Source organism: Oryx dammah, unplaced genomic scaffold, assembly GCF_014754425.2.
Source record: "Oryx dammah isolate SB20612 unplaced genomic scaffold, SCBI_Odam_1.1 HiC_scaffold_3, whole genome shotgun sequence".
In the NCBI taxonomy this organism is placed as follows: domain Eukaryota; kingdom Metazoa; phylum Chordata; class Mammalia; order Artiodactyla; family Bovidae; genus Oryx; species Oryx dammah.
This window is the reverse complement of record NW_024070187.1, coordinates 67,944,476-67,959,931: the sequence shown is the minus strand read 5'-3', so window position 1 is coordinate 67,959,931 and position 15,456 is coordinate 67,944,476. Positions and strand designations below refer to the sequence as shown.

The 15,456-nt window shown below is 42.4% G+C and overlaps 1 protein-coding gene across 1 annotated transcript in view; it reads left to right on the top strand.

The window, feature by feature from the left end:
• The window catches only part of SCFD2 (sec1 family domain containing 2), a 392,528-nt gene that overhangs the window by 344,457 nt on the left and 32,615 nt on the right, over positions 1 to 15,456 (top strand). The window contains exon 6 of the mRNA XM_040238200.1: positions 357 to 502. Coding sequence (XP_040094134.1) covers positions 357 to 502 — 146 coding nt within the window. The remainder of the gene's footprint in view (positions 1 to 356; positions 503 to 15,456) is intronic.

The window sequence follows — 15,456 nt, the reverse complement described above, 5'->3', positions numbered from 1 at the left end:
CAGTCCTCTGTTGTATTTTCCTCTGTGTCTCCTCCTCTTCTCTCAGAGCTATTTTCTAAGGATAGCAGACCCTAGGGAGCTTTCTTTTTGTGAACCTTCTACAGTCTAGGGGTTGAAACCAGTGGCTGCAATCCCACGCAATTCTGAGTTCTACTTCTGTCAAAGGCATTTATACTCAGTGTGTTTCCTTGCTCAGGGATGATTGAAACAGCCCAATTGGTGAACAGCCAGGGGGAAATAGGGTTAAAAAAAAAAAAAAGAGGAACCCAACTATGTTACATGGAGCTCAGCCTGTCATGATTAAAACTCAGTTTAAAGATTTGTTCACCCGAGAAAATATCTCTGGACTGTTTCAGGCTGTGACTCTTCAATTAACCTGACATTTCACAAATCCAAAAGTGCTGTGGATGAACTCTTCACTTCGCTTCGGGATATTGCTGGAGCTCGGAACCTCATGAAACAGTTCAAGTCCGTATATGTTCCTGGAAATCATACCCACCAGGCAAGTACATATGTTTTAAAGTAACCGGCTAATCTGTGCTGTGTTTTTAGGATTCAGCGACTAAAAGCAAAGTTTCCATGTTAAGCTGTTTAAAATGAAGGATTTGTTCAAGATGAAACCTAAGGCTCTTCTAGTCCAGAGTTCTGGATTCTCCTGAATCTGAAAGCTTCCCAGTTCATTTGTACCACGGGCTTAATGCAGCAAGATGAGCAATGGACTGGGGGTCAGCTCTACTTTGTCAGTGGCCCAGACCTGTCCTGTCACCTTAGGCAAGTCCGTAAGTGCTAGATGAGGGGCTGGCTTTAGACAGGGCCCAGGTTTCTGGACCTAAGAATAACAGAATTACCGAGTAATATTATGCAAAGAAAATAAAAGTTGATGACAGCAAAAACAGTTGTTATTTAAAATGCCCCCATCACTTTATGGGCTTGCCTTGTGGCTCAGCTGGTAAGGAATCTGCGTGCAATGCGGGAGACCTGGGTTCGATCCCTGGGTTGGGAAGATCCCATGAAGAAGGGAAAGGATACCCACTCCAGTATTCTGGCCTGGAGAATTCCATGGACTGTATAGTCCATGGGGTCACAAAGAGTCAGACACGACTGAGCGACTTTCACCACTTTATAAGGAGAGTAGGAGAACCTTACAAGGATGTTTTGAGCAGGGAGTCGGAAAATGGTAAGAAAATCCAAGATGAATGGGGTAATTACTGTACCACACCTTGATGGCAAAGGGAAGGAGGGGGGGTGGTAGAGTGAGGCACAGAAGGACCCAAAGGGAAGATAAAGGGTAAAGAAAGACTAGAGCCATCGAGGCTGGGTAGTCTCTGTTAGACAAGAAGGAAAGCGATCAGGTTGCTGGTGGCCAAAGATGAGCTTTCAAGGAAGAATAAATGTTTCTGACAGGAAAGCTCATTAGGTTTTGGTGTGGAGTGGATGAAAGAATATTCTCTCCGATCTTCCTATGAAATAGTCTACAGAATTCACTCTATTTGCTAAGGCTTTCATGGAGAGTTGAATGAGCCGTTAGTGGGGACTATGATCCAGTGAGGGGTTCAGCTTCAGGGTGCTGACTCTCCAAGGTGGGCATGTAGACAGGAGCTAAGGTTACCCACTATCACCTAGCGACATGCAGGTTCTTCCTCCCATTTATTCATGTAGTTGCTGATACTTGAAGAGTCCCTGCATTTGGTTCCCCTTTGATCCTCACGCAAGTAGGCCAGAGAGGTATTATTATCAGAGACCTAGGAAGGCCGCAGTGACTTGCCACAGGCACACAGGTGGCCAGGACCTGACCCCGTGTTTGCTGCCAACACAAAGCTTCCAGGCACTGCACCATGGTTCTCATGGAGGTTCTAGAAATACTAACTGATGGTGCTGTGGGTACCTGAAGTCACCCACCAAGATACCGAAGACCTTAGAAACTGGCAGTCAACTTAGTAATATAAGTTCCCATCCTTTGTTCAATGATCTAAAAAAATACTGATAAAATCACTCAGATAATTGATCAGTTGTAGTTTTGTCATTTAAAAAATTACCAGTATTAAATATGGCAGTGTAGACTGGTTCTACAAGATGTGATGGAACTGAAGATGCATGATGAAATTTGCATCTTCAAAGACTGTTGAGAGGCAAGTGGCTGCTGTCATTAACAATGGGAAAGTAACCACTAAATTACTAAGGTCTTTTCAGTTTTTTTTTGATCATCGTGGTGGCTGATTTGGCCAACTTCACATAAACATGTTATCTATAAATCTTGAGCATGACAAAGACAATAATCAGTTTCCTAGACTTTATCTCCCTGCCACCAACTCAGTCATTTCTCCAGACCTCAGAACCCTGTCTGAGCAGCCGTCGCCTTTGGAAAATGAACTCTCCCTTGTTGCATACACTTCCTGTATAGTGAATCAGTAATATTATCAACTCATTCAGCAAAACTCCTAAAGGTCCATGAGTGGAAGTGGGGGCAAGGCAGACAGTATATGTGTATCTTGAGGGGATTAAATAATATTAATCCAGACACCAAGTGAAGTGCTACGCAACCAAAATGTGAGATCTATACATACTCAGCAATGACTGTGTTTGGATCCTTAGGTTCTACTTGGAGAACTCAAATAGTGGTTTGTGGTCTATTGGGTGAAAAGTGTTGTAGATTATTCTGTAAAGTGTTATCTTAATTTTCTTTTAAAAAACAATAAAATAAAGAGTATGTGGGTATATATACTTAATAAGTATTTAAAATTTTAGGAAAAATGTATAATGGTCACTTATGGGGAATAGGAAGGATCAAATGGACAAGGAGGAACTCTGGCTTCTTGCTTTATATATGTAGAGAAAGAATTTTTGATGGGATTACAGATAATTTTTACCTGTTTAGGCTTTTCAATGTCTTTTGGAGGTAAAGAAATACTAAGTCACAGGTGTAAGCCCTGTGAGGACAGGGATTTGATCTGGTGCGTCTACTGCCATAGTTTCCCTGCTATAGTGATATCATGCACATAATGGATGCCTGGGAAATGTTTTGGGGTACATCCTGAATGCACTACATATATTTTTATCATATATTGGAAGAGTCGTTGGGACAAAAATATATACAGATAGAAAATAACAGGTGTCCAGACTAGAAGCAGAGTCCAGCTCCATCTGGCTTTGAAGATGGATCTTGGCTAGGCAACTTTCTGTCCATCTCTTCTCCCAGTTTGGTCCTCAGCTCTAGGAAAAATTAGTGCTTTCTCTCTAGCTCCATGCTGTTTCGACACATCATTTAGTTTGGATGTCCTGGGCTTCCTGGGGCACTCAGGAAAGACATAGACCTGGTCTGGCGAGGGATCCCTGCCTCAGCTCTGACCAGTGCTGTGTATCTGGGCTCTCTCCCCTGGATCTTGGGGCCCTACTCAGCCCTCCCAGAGTACCTTTCTCCTGCTCTGATGACAATGAATTGACTCTGAGAGCCACTCCTCTTTACTCTGTTAGCTAGCGGCACTTCTTATTTAACCTTTATCCTTTAGATAAATGTTTTGGTCACAGCTCAGATGTAGAAAGCAGACACCGGTCTCATCATTTTCAAGAAAATGTGATTTCATATAAGGAATTAAGTACCTGTAGTATCTGAAAGAGCTGGAGGAGTGGGATCTAGACCAGGTATGTAGAAATGAGCCCCGAACATCACCACACACTTGGTTCCAAGAGAACCAGTACCTCTGCCGCAGCCAGGGGAGTGGGCATGGTGCCACCACAAGGCTGCCATTGAATCTCTTGGCTTGAAGAACATGCCAGCAAAGCTGGAGACAGCTTCTGTGTTTGCTCATCCTGATAAATACAGAGCCTAGCTCAGTGCTTGCCAGCTGAGGATAAAGGGGTAGGTGGATAGATCCTGGACTATGGGTCTAATTCAGAAGGGTATTTCTTACGTTCTTAATTCTAAGTGAGAGAGAGGTTAGCATGTAGGTTAACATCAGCCTTTGGGTTCATAACCCAGCTCTGCTCCTTACTAACTGTGTGACCTTAGGCAAATTACTTTACCTCTCTGAGCTTAGTTCCTCTTAGCTACTTTTATTAGCTCCTTCATAAAAGTGCTCTGATGATTAGGTGAGTTGATACATATAAGGTTTTTCAGGACACAAGCCAGCACAGACAGTGTTATGTAAGTACTGGCTGTAACCGTTGTTGTAAAGGACGAAATAGACCTTTTCTTTGTCCTCTTTTGTAGCGTTTCATTGATTCCTTTATTAGGAGATGGGCTACACAGAAAGGGGGTCATTCTCAAGTTGACTTTCCCGTTAGCTGTGACATATGGTCAGAATTTAGTACTCATACCCCGTTGTTTGGAAAAGTCATGTTTGTCCTTAGACTCTGTTGACCAGAAACCTAAGTCCCGGTTTTGCCTTTATAGCAAGCCTTCTTCTGCTTTCGTTTCTTACTACAAATGTTCCAGTTTAATGGGAGGCTTAACCCTCTTTCTGAATGTCAGCGTTTGATGTTCCTCAGATGACTCAGGGCAAGGAGCTTATGAGCCCTTTCAGACAAAATACTGTACGATTCTTGCTTGACTGGCTTTGGCAAAGCTCTCAAAGTGCTGTGCTGTGTTGGAGGAAATGTTCCACAGATGGGTACCATCTTCTGTGCCTCTGGCATGTTGAAAAAGAGCCTTTAGAACCTGCAGGGCCCAAGGAGGCTCAATTCATCTTGTGCCTGGTGAAATAGGGCCTCTGAACAGTCTGTAGGCCCAGTCTCGTCATCAGCAATCCCCAGCCCTGGCCACCAGCTGTCCTTTTCCAAGTGCTAAGCTCTGTTCTTCCTCCTGATTCTATCTACCTAACTCCAGACCTGCTGACATCCTTTTTGAAAGCATCTACGTGCTTTCAAAGCATAGCGTACACTGGGGCCAGGGAGCTTGACTCTCTCCTGCAGCCTAACTTCTAACTGCCTGTGTGTGAATTCAAGCAAGTTGATTAATAGCTTTGGGCTTTGATTTCCTTATATTGAAGTTAAAGGGACTAGACTGAAAACTTTTTAAAAGTCATCTGCTTGTGGTTTGAGGGATGGATGGATGGATGAATGGATGGACGAACAGATAGATGAATAAACCACTTTTTAATCTCCAGAACAAATCATTATCCTTAAGAAGATGAAAGGAGGAAAAAAATCAGTCATAGTATATAGCAAAAGATTAAATAAGCCATGGAGTAGTCAAAGCCCAAAGCCAAGACCAGTTTTGAACAAAAGTTTTTTCTGTTCGATCTTGGATTGAAACAAAGTAAATATCCTCTGTACAAGTCTAGTTCTCCTGGGAAGTTGGTTGTTTAGAGTCAGTTTTGCAGAAAAGAAGCATTTGCACCAGGAGGACTAAGAGGGGCCCCGGCTGCACCAGTGCCAACCAGCAAAAGCTGGGGTCAGCAGCACGACAGAAAGGATATGGTTGTGGCATCAACAGTTTTCTTGGAAACTGATCTCCTTGGCCATCTTCATGTAGCCAAATTTAAGAAGATGTTGGAGTTGGTTTTTCAGAATTGTCTCTGACTTATGTGTAATGTCAGAAACTGTTGCTGTGCTCAGAACCTTTCTTCAAGGGTTGGAATCAGGTCAGTAAGAACCTTCTGGACTGAATCATACGTTATCTCCACCATGGAAAGGAACCAAAGACATAGAAACAAGTATTTTATTTTTCATATTCTGATTAACTATGGGATATTAAAAGTCCAGTTTGTTCTGGAACAGATACTGACCATTTAATGACAAAAAGAGTGTTTCTATTTGTTTTGAAACCTCATCTATTTCATGTGTAACACCCATGGAGGTCTCGTTAGGTTCTGCCAAACCTTCAAGCTAGCCTCATGAGACTGTCATACAGGGCCACGTTGTGATCTCCACGGCCCTAAGCATGTTTGCCTTCATGGCTCTCTTCCTATATTAATATATATATATATATATAAGTGAATAAATATTTATTAAGTATTATATGGGGCTTCCCTGGTGGCTCAGATGGTAAAGAATCTGCAGCTTCAATCCCTGGATTGGGAAGATCCCCTGGAGAAGGACGTGACACTCCAGTATTCTTGCCTGGAGAAATCCCTTGGACAGAGGAGTCTGGCGGGCTGCAGTCCATGGGTCACAAAGAGTCAGACACAACTGAGTGACTAACACTAAGACTAAAGTATAATGTAATAAAATTTATAAATATATTCATTTGAATATATATGTTGAGTATATAATTCATGTATTTATATGAATATTCTTATATTTGCATATGTTCAATCGTGTACATGTAATTATACAGTTACATTGGTACAGAGACAAATCTATTTATATTATATATCAAAACATTATCTTTCACCTAAAAGTTCATAATTTTCTTCTGATTTTAAAAGAAATTAATACATGGATTGCTAGCAGTCTCATGGGCCCTAGGCATCATGCATTCTGTGCCTACTGCTTGAGTCATCTCTGGGGTCATAGCCCCACTGGCACCAGTCTGCCCAGGATAGGAACATAGCTCACCCATAGGCAGCGGCGGGCATTTTTCTCCTCTGGAGTAACCGTTGTGACCATCCATGAAGCAGTCCATGCAGCTACCCAGGAGCTGTTTGGTTTGGTCCCAAAATGATAGCTGAGGGGTGAAAGAACTAGACTCACAAGGAAGGAAGGGTGGGGGCAGGAGTCTCCTGGCTTAAAACTCTCATATCCTATAGGAGCCACTTTCTCTGAACCAGCTCCACAGACATGATCCTAGCATTCCTCCAAGGGGCATGCCAATTATACAAGAGTCATTGTACTCAGAGAAGCCCAAAGCCCTGACTTTCTGTCCAGTATTTATAGTTCTCCCCATCTAATGCAATTTACTAAGTGGGGGTCATTTTTATCGTAAGCAATCTTGCTTGGCTAGAGTTTGACATTCTTCCCTTATCAGGTTTCCAGGGAAACAGAGCTCAAAAGTTAACCAAAGGTCAAATTCTTATGCAGAAGGGAAAAGAGGTTTAATAATCCTTTGCCTACCACAAGCAACCTGCCAGTTATTAAGGAAATAACTAATATTTCAATTCAGACTTTGTGGTGTGTCTGTGGTAGAGACAGACACAGTGTATGTGGGTTCCCCAAACTCTATTTCTGTTTCCTTCTGGCACGATTAGACCACATTTTCCAAGTTCCGTTGCAGGTAGATGTAGGTTTGTGATTAATTCTGACCAATGAACAATGGGTAGACATGAAACAGATCACCTTCAGCCCATAAAAATCTCTCTGGAAATCCTCCACACTGTCTCTCTTTCATCCTCAGTTGATGAGATGCAAAGGCTTCCATGTGGGATTCCAGAGCCCTAGGGGGTGGCAGGGGCTGCTCAACAGCAGGAACACGGATGTCTGTCTGAATGATTGTGCAGAGCATAGACCCCCTACTGCCGGGACACACTGAATGTGGTAGAAGCAAGAAATAGGGATGAATTCGTCTGTTTTTAATCCCTCTCCTTCCCCCCTGAAAGATGAACTGCCAGTGATTAGGAAAATTAAATTATTCTCGTTAACATCTCATGAAGTCAAACTACGCAACTGATCTCCCCTCTGTTCCTCTCGAACACATGAGGAAACTGAACAGGGCCCTAGGGAAAGACATCTGTCTTCCCATCACCCCCTTCTATGGGCCTTTGCTGAGAAGTAAGTAGCTTCTGGCTGAACAGAAAAGTCCATAATAGTTAGGGGAGTCTCATCTAGGAAGCTACTGCCAGGGCTTCCCTGGGGGCTCAGTGTTAAAGAATCCACCCACCAAGGCAGTAGACAGGTTTGATCCCTGGTCCAGGAAGCTCCTACATGCCGAGGAGCAACTAAGCCCACACGCCACACCTACTGAGCCTGTGCCCCTCAGCAAAAGAAGCCACTGCAATGCGAAGCCCCCACACAGACCCTAGAGAGCAGCCCCCGCTCACCACAACTAGAGAAAAGCCTGCACAGCAAAGAATACCCAGCACAGGAAAAAAAAAAGACTCAAAGTCTTGAAATATAAAAAAAGAAGAAGCTACTGCCAAAGCCATTCATTCTAGTCAGATTTCAGTGACATGATTTGGGGCAGAAAAAAATCCAAACTGAGTAAGGAAGAAGCCAAAAGTTCTCATGATTAAAACCCTGATTGGGGAAACTAAGAAATGTGTTTGCTAACGAATCATGAGACAAGTATTGCTTTGAACCTGAAAAAGTCTTTTCCTAAATCGAGCTCTTTAAATGAACAATGTTATTTAGTTGTTCTGTGCTTAGTTGTTTTAAAGAAGAATTTAGAAATCTTTTTTATATAATATTTAAGTGGCAAAACATCTTTTTTTTTTCTTGACTGTGCTGCACAGCCTGCGGGATCTCAGTTCCCTGACCAGGGATTGAACTTGGGCCCCTGCAGTAGAAGCATCAAGTCCTAATCACTGGATCGTAAATCACTGTAAATTCTCTCTCTCTCTCTTTTTTTTTTAATTGAAGTAGAGTTGTTTGCAATATTGTTAGTTCAGGTATATAGTACAGTGATTCAGTTATATGTATATATATTCTTTTTCACATTATTTTCCCTTATAGGTTATTACAAAATATCAGGTATAGTTCCCTGTGTTATATAATAGGTCCTTGTTGATTATCTGTTTTATGTATAATAGTGTGTATATGTTAATCACAACCTTTTAATTTATCCCTCCCTGCCCCTTTCCCTTTTGATAACCATAAGTTTGTTTTCCATGTCTGTGGGTCTATTTCTGTTTTGTAAATAAGTTCATTTGTATCATTTTTTTAGATTCCACATATAAGTGATATCTATTTATCTTTCTCTGGCTTCCTTCACTTCGTATGATAATCTTTAGGTCCATCCATGTTGCTGTAAATAGCCTTATTCTCTCCTGTGGCTGAGCAATATTCTCTGTGTGTATGTGTGTATGTGTGTGTACGCCACATCGCCTTATTCTTTCTTATGGCTGAGTAATACTCGTGTGTGTGTGTGTACACCACATCGCCTTATTCTTTCTTATGGCTGAGTAATACTCTGTGTGTGTGTGTGTGTGTGTGTGTGTGTGTGTGTGTGTGTGTACACCACACCTTCTTTATCCATTCCTCTGTCAATGGACATTTAGGTTGTTTCCATGTCCTGGCTATTGTAAATAGTGCTGAGGGTGCATGTATCTTTAAATTAACCATTCTTATATCATTTAATGAGTTTTTGTTACCAGTGAAAATAGAAAAAAGAAAAAAGCTGAAAGTTTAAACAAGAAAGGTAATGTATTGGATTCTATGATTTTAAAGGCCAGAGAAGGGACAGCTGCAAGTGGTAAGGAACCATTGCTGGGGTGATGCTAACAGAAATGACAGAGAGGAGCAGGTTCCTGCTTGCGTTCCCTGCCTTCCAGTGTCCTTCCTGGGCTCCTGTGGGCAGACTCGAACAGATCTAGACGGCAAAGCACAAATATGGTTGGCAGGCCAGCCTCCCAGAACTGAGCATGGAAGAGAGTTGGGCTTGAGAGACAACAGCTTAATAACCATCACATCTCATTATAAAAAATGATATTTCAAAATTGCGATCATGGGGCTTCCCTCCCCACCCCCAGAGTTGGACCATAAAGAAAGCTGAGCACCAAAGAATTGATGCTTTTGAACTGTGGTGTTGGAGAAGACTCTTGAGAGTCCCTTGGACTGCAAGGAGATCCAACCAGTCCACCCTAAAGGAGACCAGTCCTGAGTGTTCATTGGAAGGACTGATGCTAAAGCTGAAACTCCAATACTTTGGCCACCTAATGTGAACAACTGACTCCTTGGAACAGACCCTGATGCTGGGACAGATTGAAGGCGGGAGAAGAAGGGGACGACAGAGGATGAGATGGCTGGATGGCATCACTGGACATGAGTTTGAGTGAACTCCGGGAGTTGGTGATAAACAGGGAGGCCTGGCGTGCTGCAGTCCATGGGGTCGCAAAGAATCAGACACGACTGAGCGTCTGACCTGAACTGAACTGGGGCATCCCTGGTGGCTCAGCGGTAGAGAATCAACCTGCCAGTGCAGGGAACATGAGTTTGATCCCTGGGCTGGGAAGACCCCACATGCTGCGGAGCAGCTAAGCCCATGTGCCGTAACTGTTGAGCCTGCTCTCTAGAGACTGGGAGCCACAACTACTGACGTCCGCGTGCCCTAGAGCCCATGCCGTGCAGCAAGGGAAGCCACTGCAGTGAGAAGCCCAAGCAGCACATCTGGCGAGCAGCCCCACCTCCCTGCAGCTAGAAAAGCCCATGCAACAGTGAAGGCCCAACACAGCCAAAATTAAAAATAAATTATTTTTTAAAATTGCTCTCATGTGAGACTGTCATGTGAATGTCATAGGAGAGAGTTCAGTCGAGAAAAAATGAGTATTACAGAATTATGAGAGGCAGTTCATTAAGAAAAGCACTTTGACTATTTCTCTGGATTATGTGATGTGCCTGTTATCTGTGACTTTTCCGTACTTAATTTGTGGCTGCTTTTCTCAATCTCAATAAATGTTATCTACATATCTTAAAAAATAATAAAACGTGTTTACAGCCCTGCCCAGTAACATTCCATGATCACAAAGTCCCAAGAATGAAGGTGTTAAGGGAATAGCACTTCCAAATCTCTGCTCACCCTCAAGGGGAGGCTGACTCAAAGGGCCTTTCTCCCTGGAGCTGCATTCCCCAGGGCTGAGCTGAAAGTAGAGCAAGGGAGAAAGGGGATGTCTAAGCTTCCACGCTTCCTTGTTTCCCTGTCTCCAGTCAACACAGGGGCTTCTGGGGCCCTGAGCACAGTCCTGTCACCCTGGTACCCTGTGCCTTGCACAGAGGGGGCCCCGACATAATGTTTTTGCTGGACAACAGGATGGCCTTTTTCCTATGCCTGAGCTCTTCTTGGAGTCACTACTCATCCTACTTACTGAAGGTGCATCCTATGGTGAGCAACAGCCTTCTTTTGGTTTTTGTAGGTTGAGGGATATACTCCCTTCTCTCTTAAATGTGACAGCCTATGTGTGTCTCTCTGGTTCTGCCCAATGTTAGTCTGTATAACTATATGTAGAATAATTAAAAGAAATAACTATAAGCTCCGGGAAAGAAAAGTGGGCTTTTTATTTATCTTCTATTTGTGCTGTGTAACAGAATTTTATTAAGCTGCAAGTAGCAGAGATCTGAAACACAATGGCTTAAACATGCAAGGTTTTGTCTTGTCACATATGTAGGTTCTGATTCAGTCCATCTGTGCTATAGTAATGCCATGAGTCTCCACTGACCCAGATTTCTTCCAGCCCTCTGCTCTAGCATCTCCAAGAAATGGTTCAGTGTTCCACAGTGGCTGCGGGGGCCGCCGCCATCACTTTCATATTCCAGGCAGCAGAAAAGAGAAAGGGGAGGAAAGCTTCTAGAAGACCCACTCCCTTTCTTCTTGTATATCATTCTCCAAAACTTCCAGACTCAGCAGCAAGAAAGGCTGCAGAATGAAGTCTTTCAGCCAATTGATCATGTGCCTGGCCAAAAACTGGTTCTATTTCTAAGGAAGCAGTTGATGAATATTTGATAAGTTAGCAGAGTATTGGCCAAAGGACTTCTCCGTGGAGAGCAGTTTAGAGAGATTAAAGTTTAAGAGATTAAATATCCAGAAAGGCTGAGATGGTAGGAAATTTCTCAAGACAGTTTACTTGGGGAGGAGGGTTTGGGAAATTCAGAGGCCATTCTGTGAACTTTTTTTTTTTTTAACATTGAAGATACATATTGGATTGTTTCAATTCCAGCAATATACCTGTTAATTTCTGAAGTTTTGGAAAAAGAAGAAAATAGAGTCCCCTCCTTGCAGAACCTAGCATTAGCCCTCGTTTACATTTTCGTGTGCTTTATTCCAACCTCTTCCAGACATAAATAACTTATTAATTTTTAACAAGTGAGGAAAAAAAGATGGTTCTTGATCTGTGGGAGTATGTGTGGGTGTAGATGTGTGTGTGTGTGGTAGTGTTTTAGTAAAGAAGGAATACAGTGAAAAGACTTCCTCCCACCTTTCTCTCTTGTCCGGTCCCCCACTTCATGATCACTGCTTATGGTGGTTCTGTATATCACACCTGAGTTTATTTTTCGCATGTTTCAGCAAGTGCAAACTTTCATATTCCCTTTGGCACATTTTACACAAACGCCCATTATTCACACTGTTCCTCATCTTGCTTTCTCCACTCACAGTTTATTCTCACCTTGCTTTTTCCTATCAACACAGAGTTCCCCTCTAAACTTCCACAGCATTCCTTCATGGAGATGGATTCCATTTATTAAACAGCTCCCTACTGATGGGCACATGAGTTTCCAATCCTTTCTGTAACAAATAGACTTTTATAGATCTCATTTGCATACAGTAGCATATTTGTAGGATTAAGTTTTAGATGTGGGGTTGCTAGGTCAGATGTGTTGATAACTTTGATAGGTATCTCCAGACTACTCTCTGCTGATTGTAACAATTTACACTCCCACCAGCAGTATATGAGCATGTCTGTTTCCTGTGACCTCATCAAAAGAGTGTATTTTCAAACCTCTGCGTTTTTGCCTGTATGATAAATTTTAAAAATCTAACTTGGTGTTATAGCTTTATAATGAGGAGGTTGACTTGTAGTTTTGTTTGTTTATAAAATTCCCTGTCTCTGCACAGTGCTCTCCCTTTCATGAGCATCTGCCTATGAGATCTCTGGGCATGCCATGGTCTGTTTGATTAATAAACAGAGGAAAGCTGCAGCTTCAATTCAACAGTTGTTATTTCTCCCTACCTCTTATCCCTGTTAAATGCACTAGTTGCCTTCTAGCTAACTGATTATTTAGGATTGTGATGATTTATACCCTGATTTACTTCTAAGATATTTCAAGTAAGAAAGTTGGAATAAGGGGAAACTAAGAGTAAAACATGACTGTAGGGAAAGCAGGACGAGGCCAGAGATGAAGTCAGCACCCCAGATGTCCTCAACACTGGCTAAAGGTCGGTCACAGATCTGGCCAGTACAAAGAGGAGACACAGTTCACCACATCTCTGCAGCGCTGGCTTTCCTGAGTCTGTGATAGATACAGTAGAGTGCTTTGAGGGTAGACACTCCTCTTCCTTCACCCTTCATGGTTTCACTGGGGTGCCATACAGAACTGGAGCAGCAAAGGCAACAACACGACTGGGAGTAAAGCAGTCCAGCTGATGGGAAGGGAAGGAGAGAGGAGTAGGAGACCCAAGAGAGAGAGGTAGTAAGGAGACCCAAGGAAAGGAGGAAGGGAATTTGCTTAGAATACACATTGGTCAGAGGCAGCTGCCTCCAAATATTACCAAAACCTGGATAGATGTAGCACCATTTACCAAACTGTAGGTGTTGTAAATTCACATCAACTTAATTCTACTGAAATTCCTTTTTTTTTAATGTATTCATTTATTTAACTGTGCCAGGTCTTAGTTGTGACATGTAGACTCTTTAGTTGCAGCATGTGGGATCTAGTTCCGTGATCAGGGATTGAACCCAGGCCCCCTGCGTTGGGAGTGTCCAGGGAAGTCCCCTACTGAAATTCTTATTGTTCACATGGCATCCTTTCTCTAAGTCCCGACCTTGGTCAGATTTCTTTGGGGTAACTTGGCTTCTTTTTCTGGGCAAGTTGTACTTGGAGTTGACTTCTCTAGAAAAAAGAGATTGCTTTCGGCTTGGTTAGTGACAGTACATTGTAAGAAAACATTTGGGATCCTAAAGGAAGGGAGCATAATTCTAAGGATGTTTAGGAAAGACCTGAGAGCATCTTCATGTCTATCTAAGTTGACAGTATTTTGCTTTTCAGCATACTTCATGCTGAAGGGAATGGCAAACCACTTCAGTATCTTTGCCTTGAGAACCCCATGAAGAGTGTGAAAAAGCAAAAGGATATGACACTGAAAGATGAGCTCCCCACATCAGTAGGTGCCCAATATGCTGCTAGAGAAGAGTGGAGAAATAGCTCCAGAAAGAATTAAGGGGCTGAATCAAAGCGAAAACAGCATCCGGCTGTGGATGTGACTGGTGATGGAAGTAAAGTCCGAAGCGTAGAAACCTGGAATGTGAAGTCCATAAATCAAGGTAAATTGGAAGTGGTCAAACAGGAGATGGCAAGAATGAATGTCGGCATTTTAGGAATCAGTAAGCTAAAATGGACCAGAATGGGTGAATTTAATTCAGATGACCATTATAACTACTATAAGAATCCCTTAGAAGAAATGGAGTAGCTCTCAGTATCAACAAGAGAGTCCAAAATGCAATATTTGGGTGCAGTCTCAAAAAACAAAAAAATGATCTCTGTTCATTTCCAAGGCAAACCATTCAATATCACAGTAATCCAAGTCTATGCCCCAACCACTAATGCCAAAGAAGCTGAAGTTGAACAGTTCTATGAAGACCTACAAGACCTTCTAGAACTAACATCAAAAAAAGGTGTCCTTTTCATCATACGGAACTGGAATGCAAAAATAGGAAGTCAAGGGATACCTGGAGTAACAGGCAAGTTTGGCCTTGGAGTACAAAATGAAACAGGGCAAAGGCTAACAGAGTTTTGCCAAGAGAATGCACCAGTCATAATAAACACCCTCTCCCAACAACACAAGAGATGACTCTACACATGGACTTCACCAGATGATCAACACCAAAGTCAGATTGATTATATTCTTTGCAGTTGAAGATGGAGAAGTTCTATACAGTCAGCGAAAACAAGACCGGGAGCTGACTGTGGCTCAGATCATGAACTCCTTATTGCCAAATTCAGACTTAAATTGAAGAAAGTAGGGAAAACCTCTAGACCATTCAGGTATGACCTAAATCTAATCCCTTTTGATTATATAGTGGAAGTGACAGATAGATTCAAAGGATTATATCTGATAGACAGAGTGCCTGAAGAACTATGGACAGAGGTTCCTAACACTGTATAGGAGGCAGTGATCGAAACCGTCCCCAAGAAAAAGAAATGCAAAAAGGGAAAATGGTTGTCTGAGGAGGGCTTACAGATAGCTGAGAAAAAAAGGGAAGCAAAAGGAAAGAGAGAAAAGGAAACATATATCCATCTGAATGGAGAGTTCCAAACAATAGCAAGGAGAGATAAGAAAGCCTTCCTAAATGATCAATGCAAAGAAACAGAGGGAAATAATAGAATGGGAAAGACTAGAGATGTCTTCAAGAAAATTAAAGATACCAAGGGAACATTTCATGCAAAGATGGGTAAAATAAAGGACAGAAACAGTATGTACCTAACAGAAGCAGAAGATATTAGGAAGAGGTGGCAAGAATTCACAGGAGAACTATACAGAAAAGATCTTCATGACCCAGATAACCATGATGGTGGGACAACTCACCTAGAGCCAGACATCCTGGAATGTGAAGTCAAGTGGGCCTTAGGAAGCATCTCTACGAACAAAGCTAGTGGAAGTGATGGAATTCCAGCTGAGCTATTTCAAATTCTAAAAGATGATGCTGTGAAAGTGCC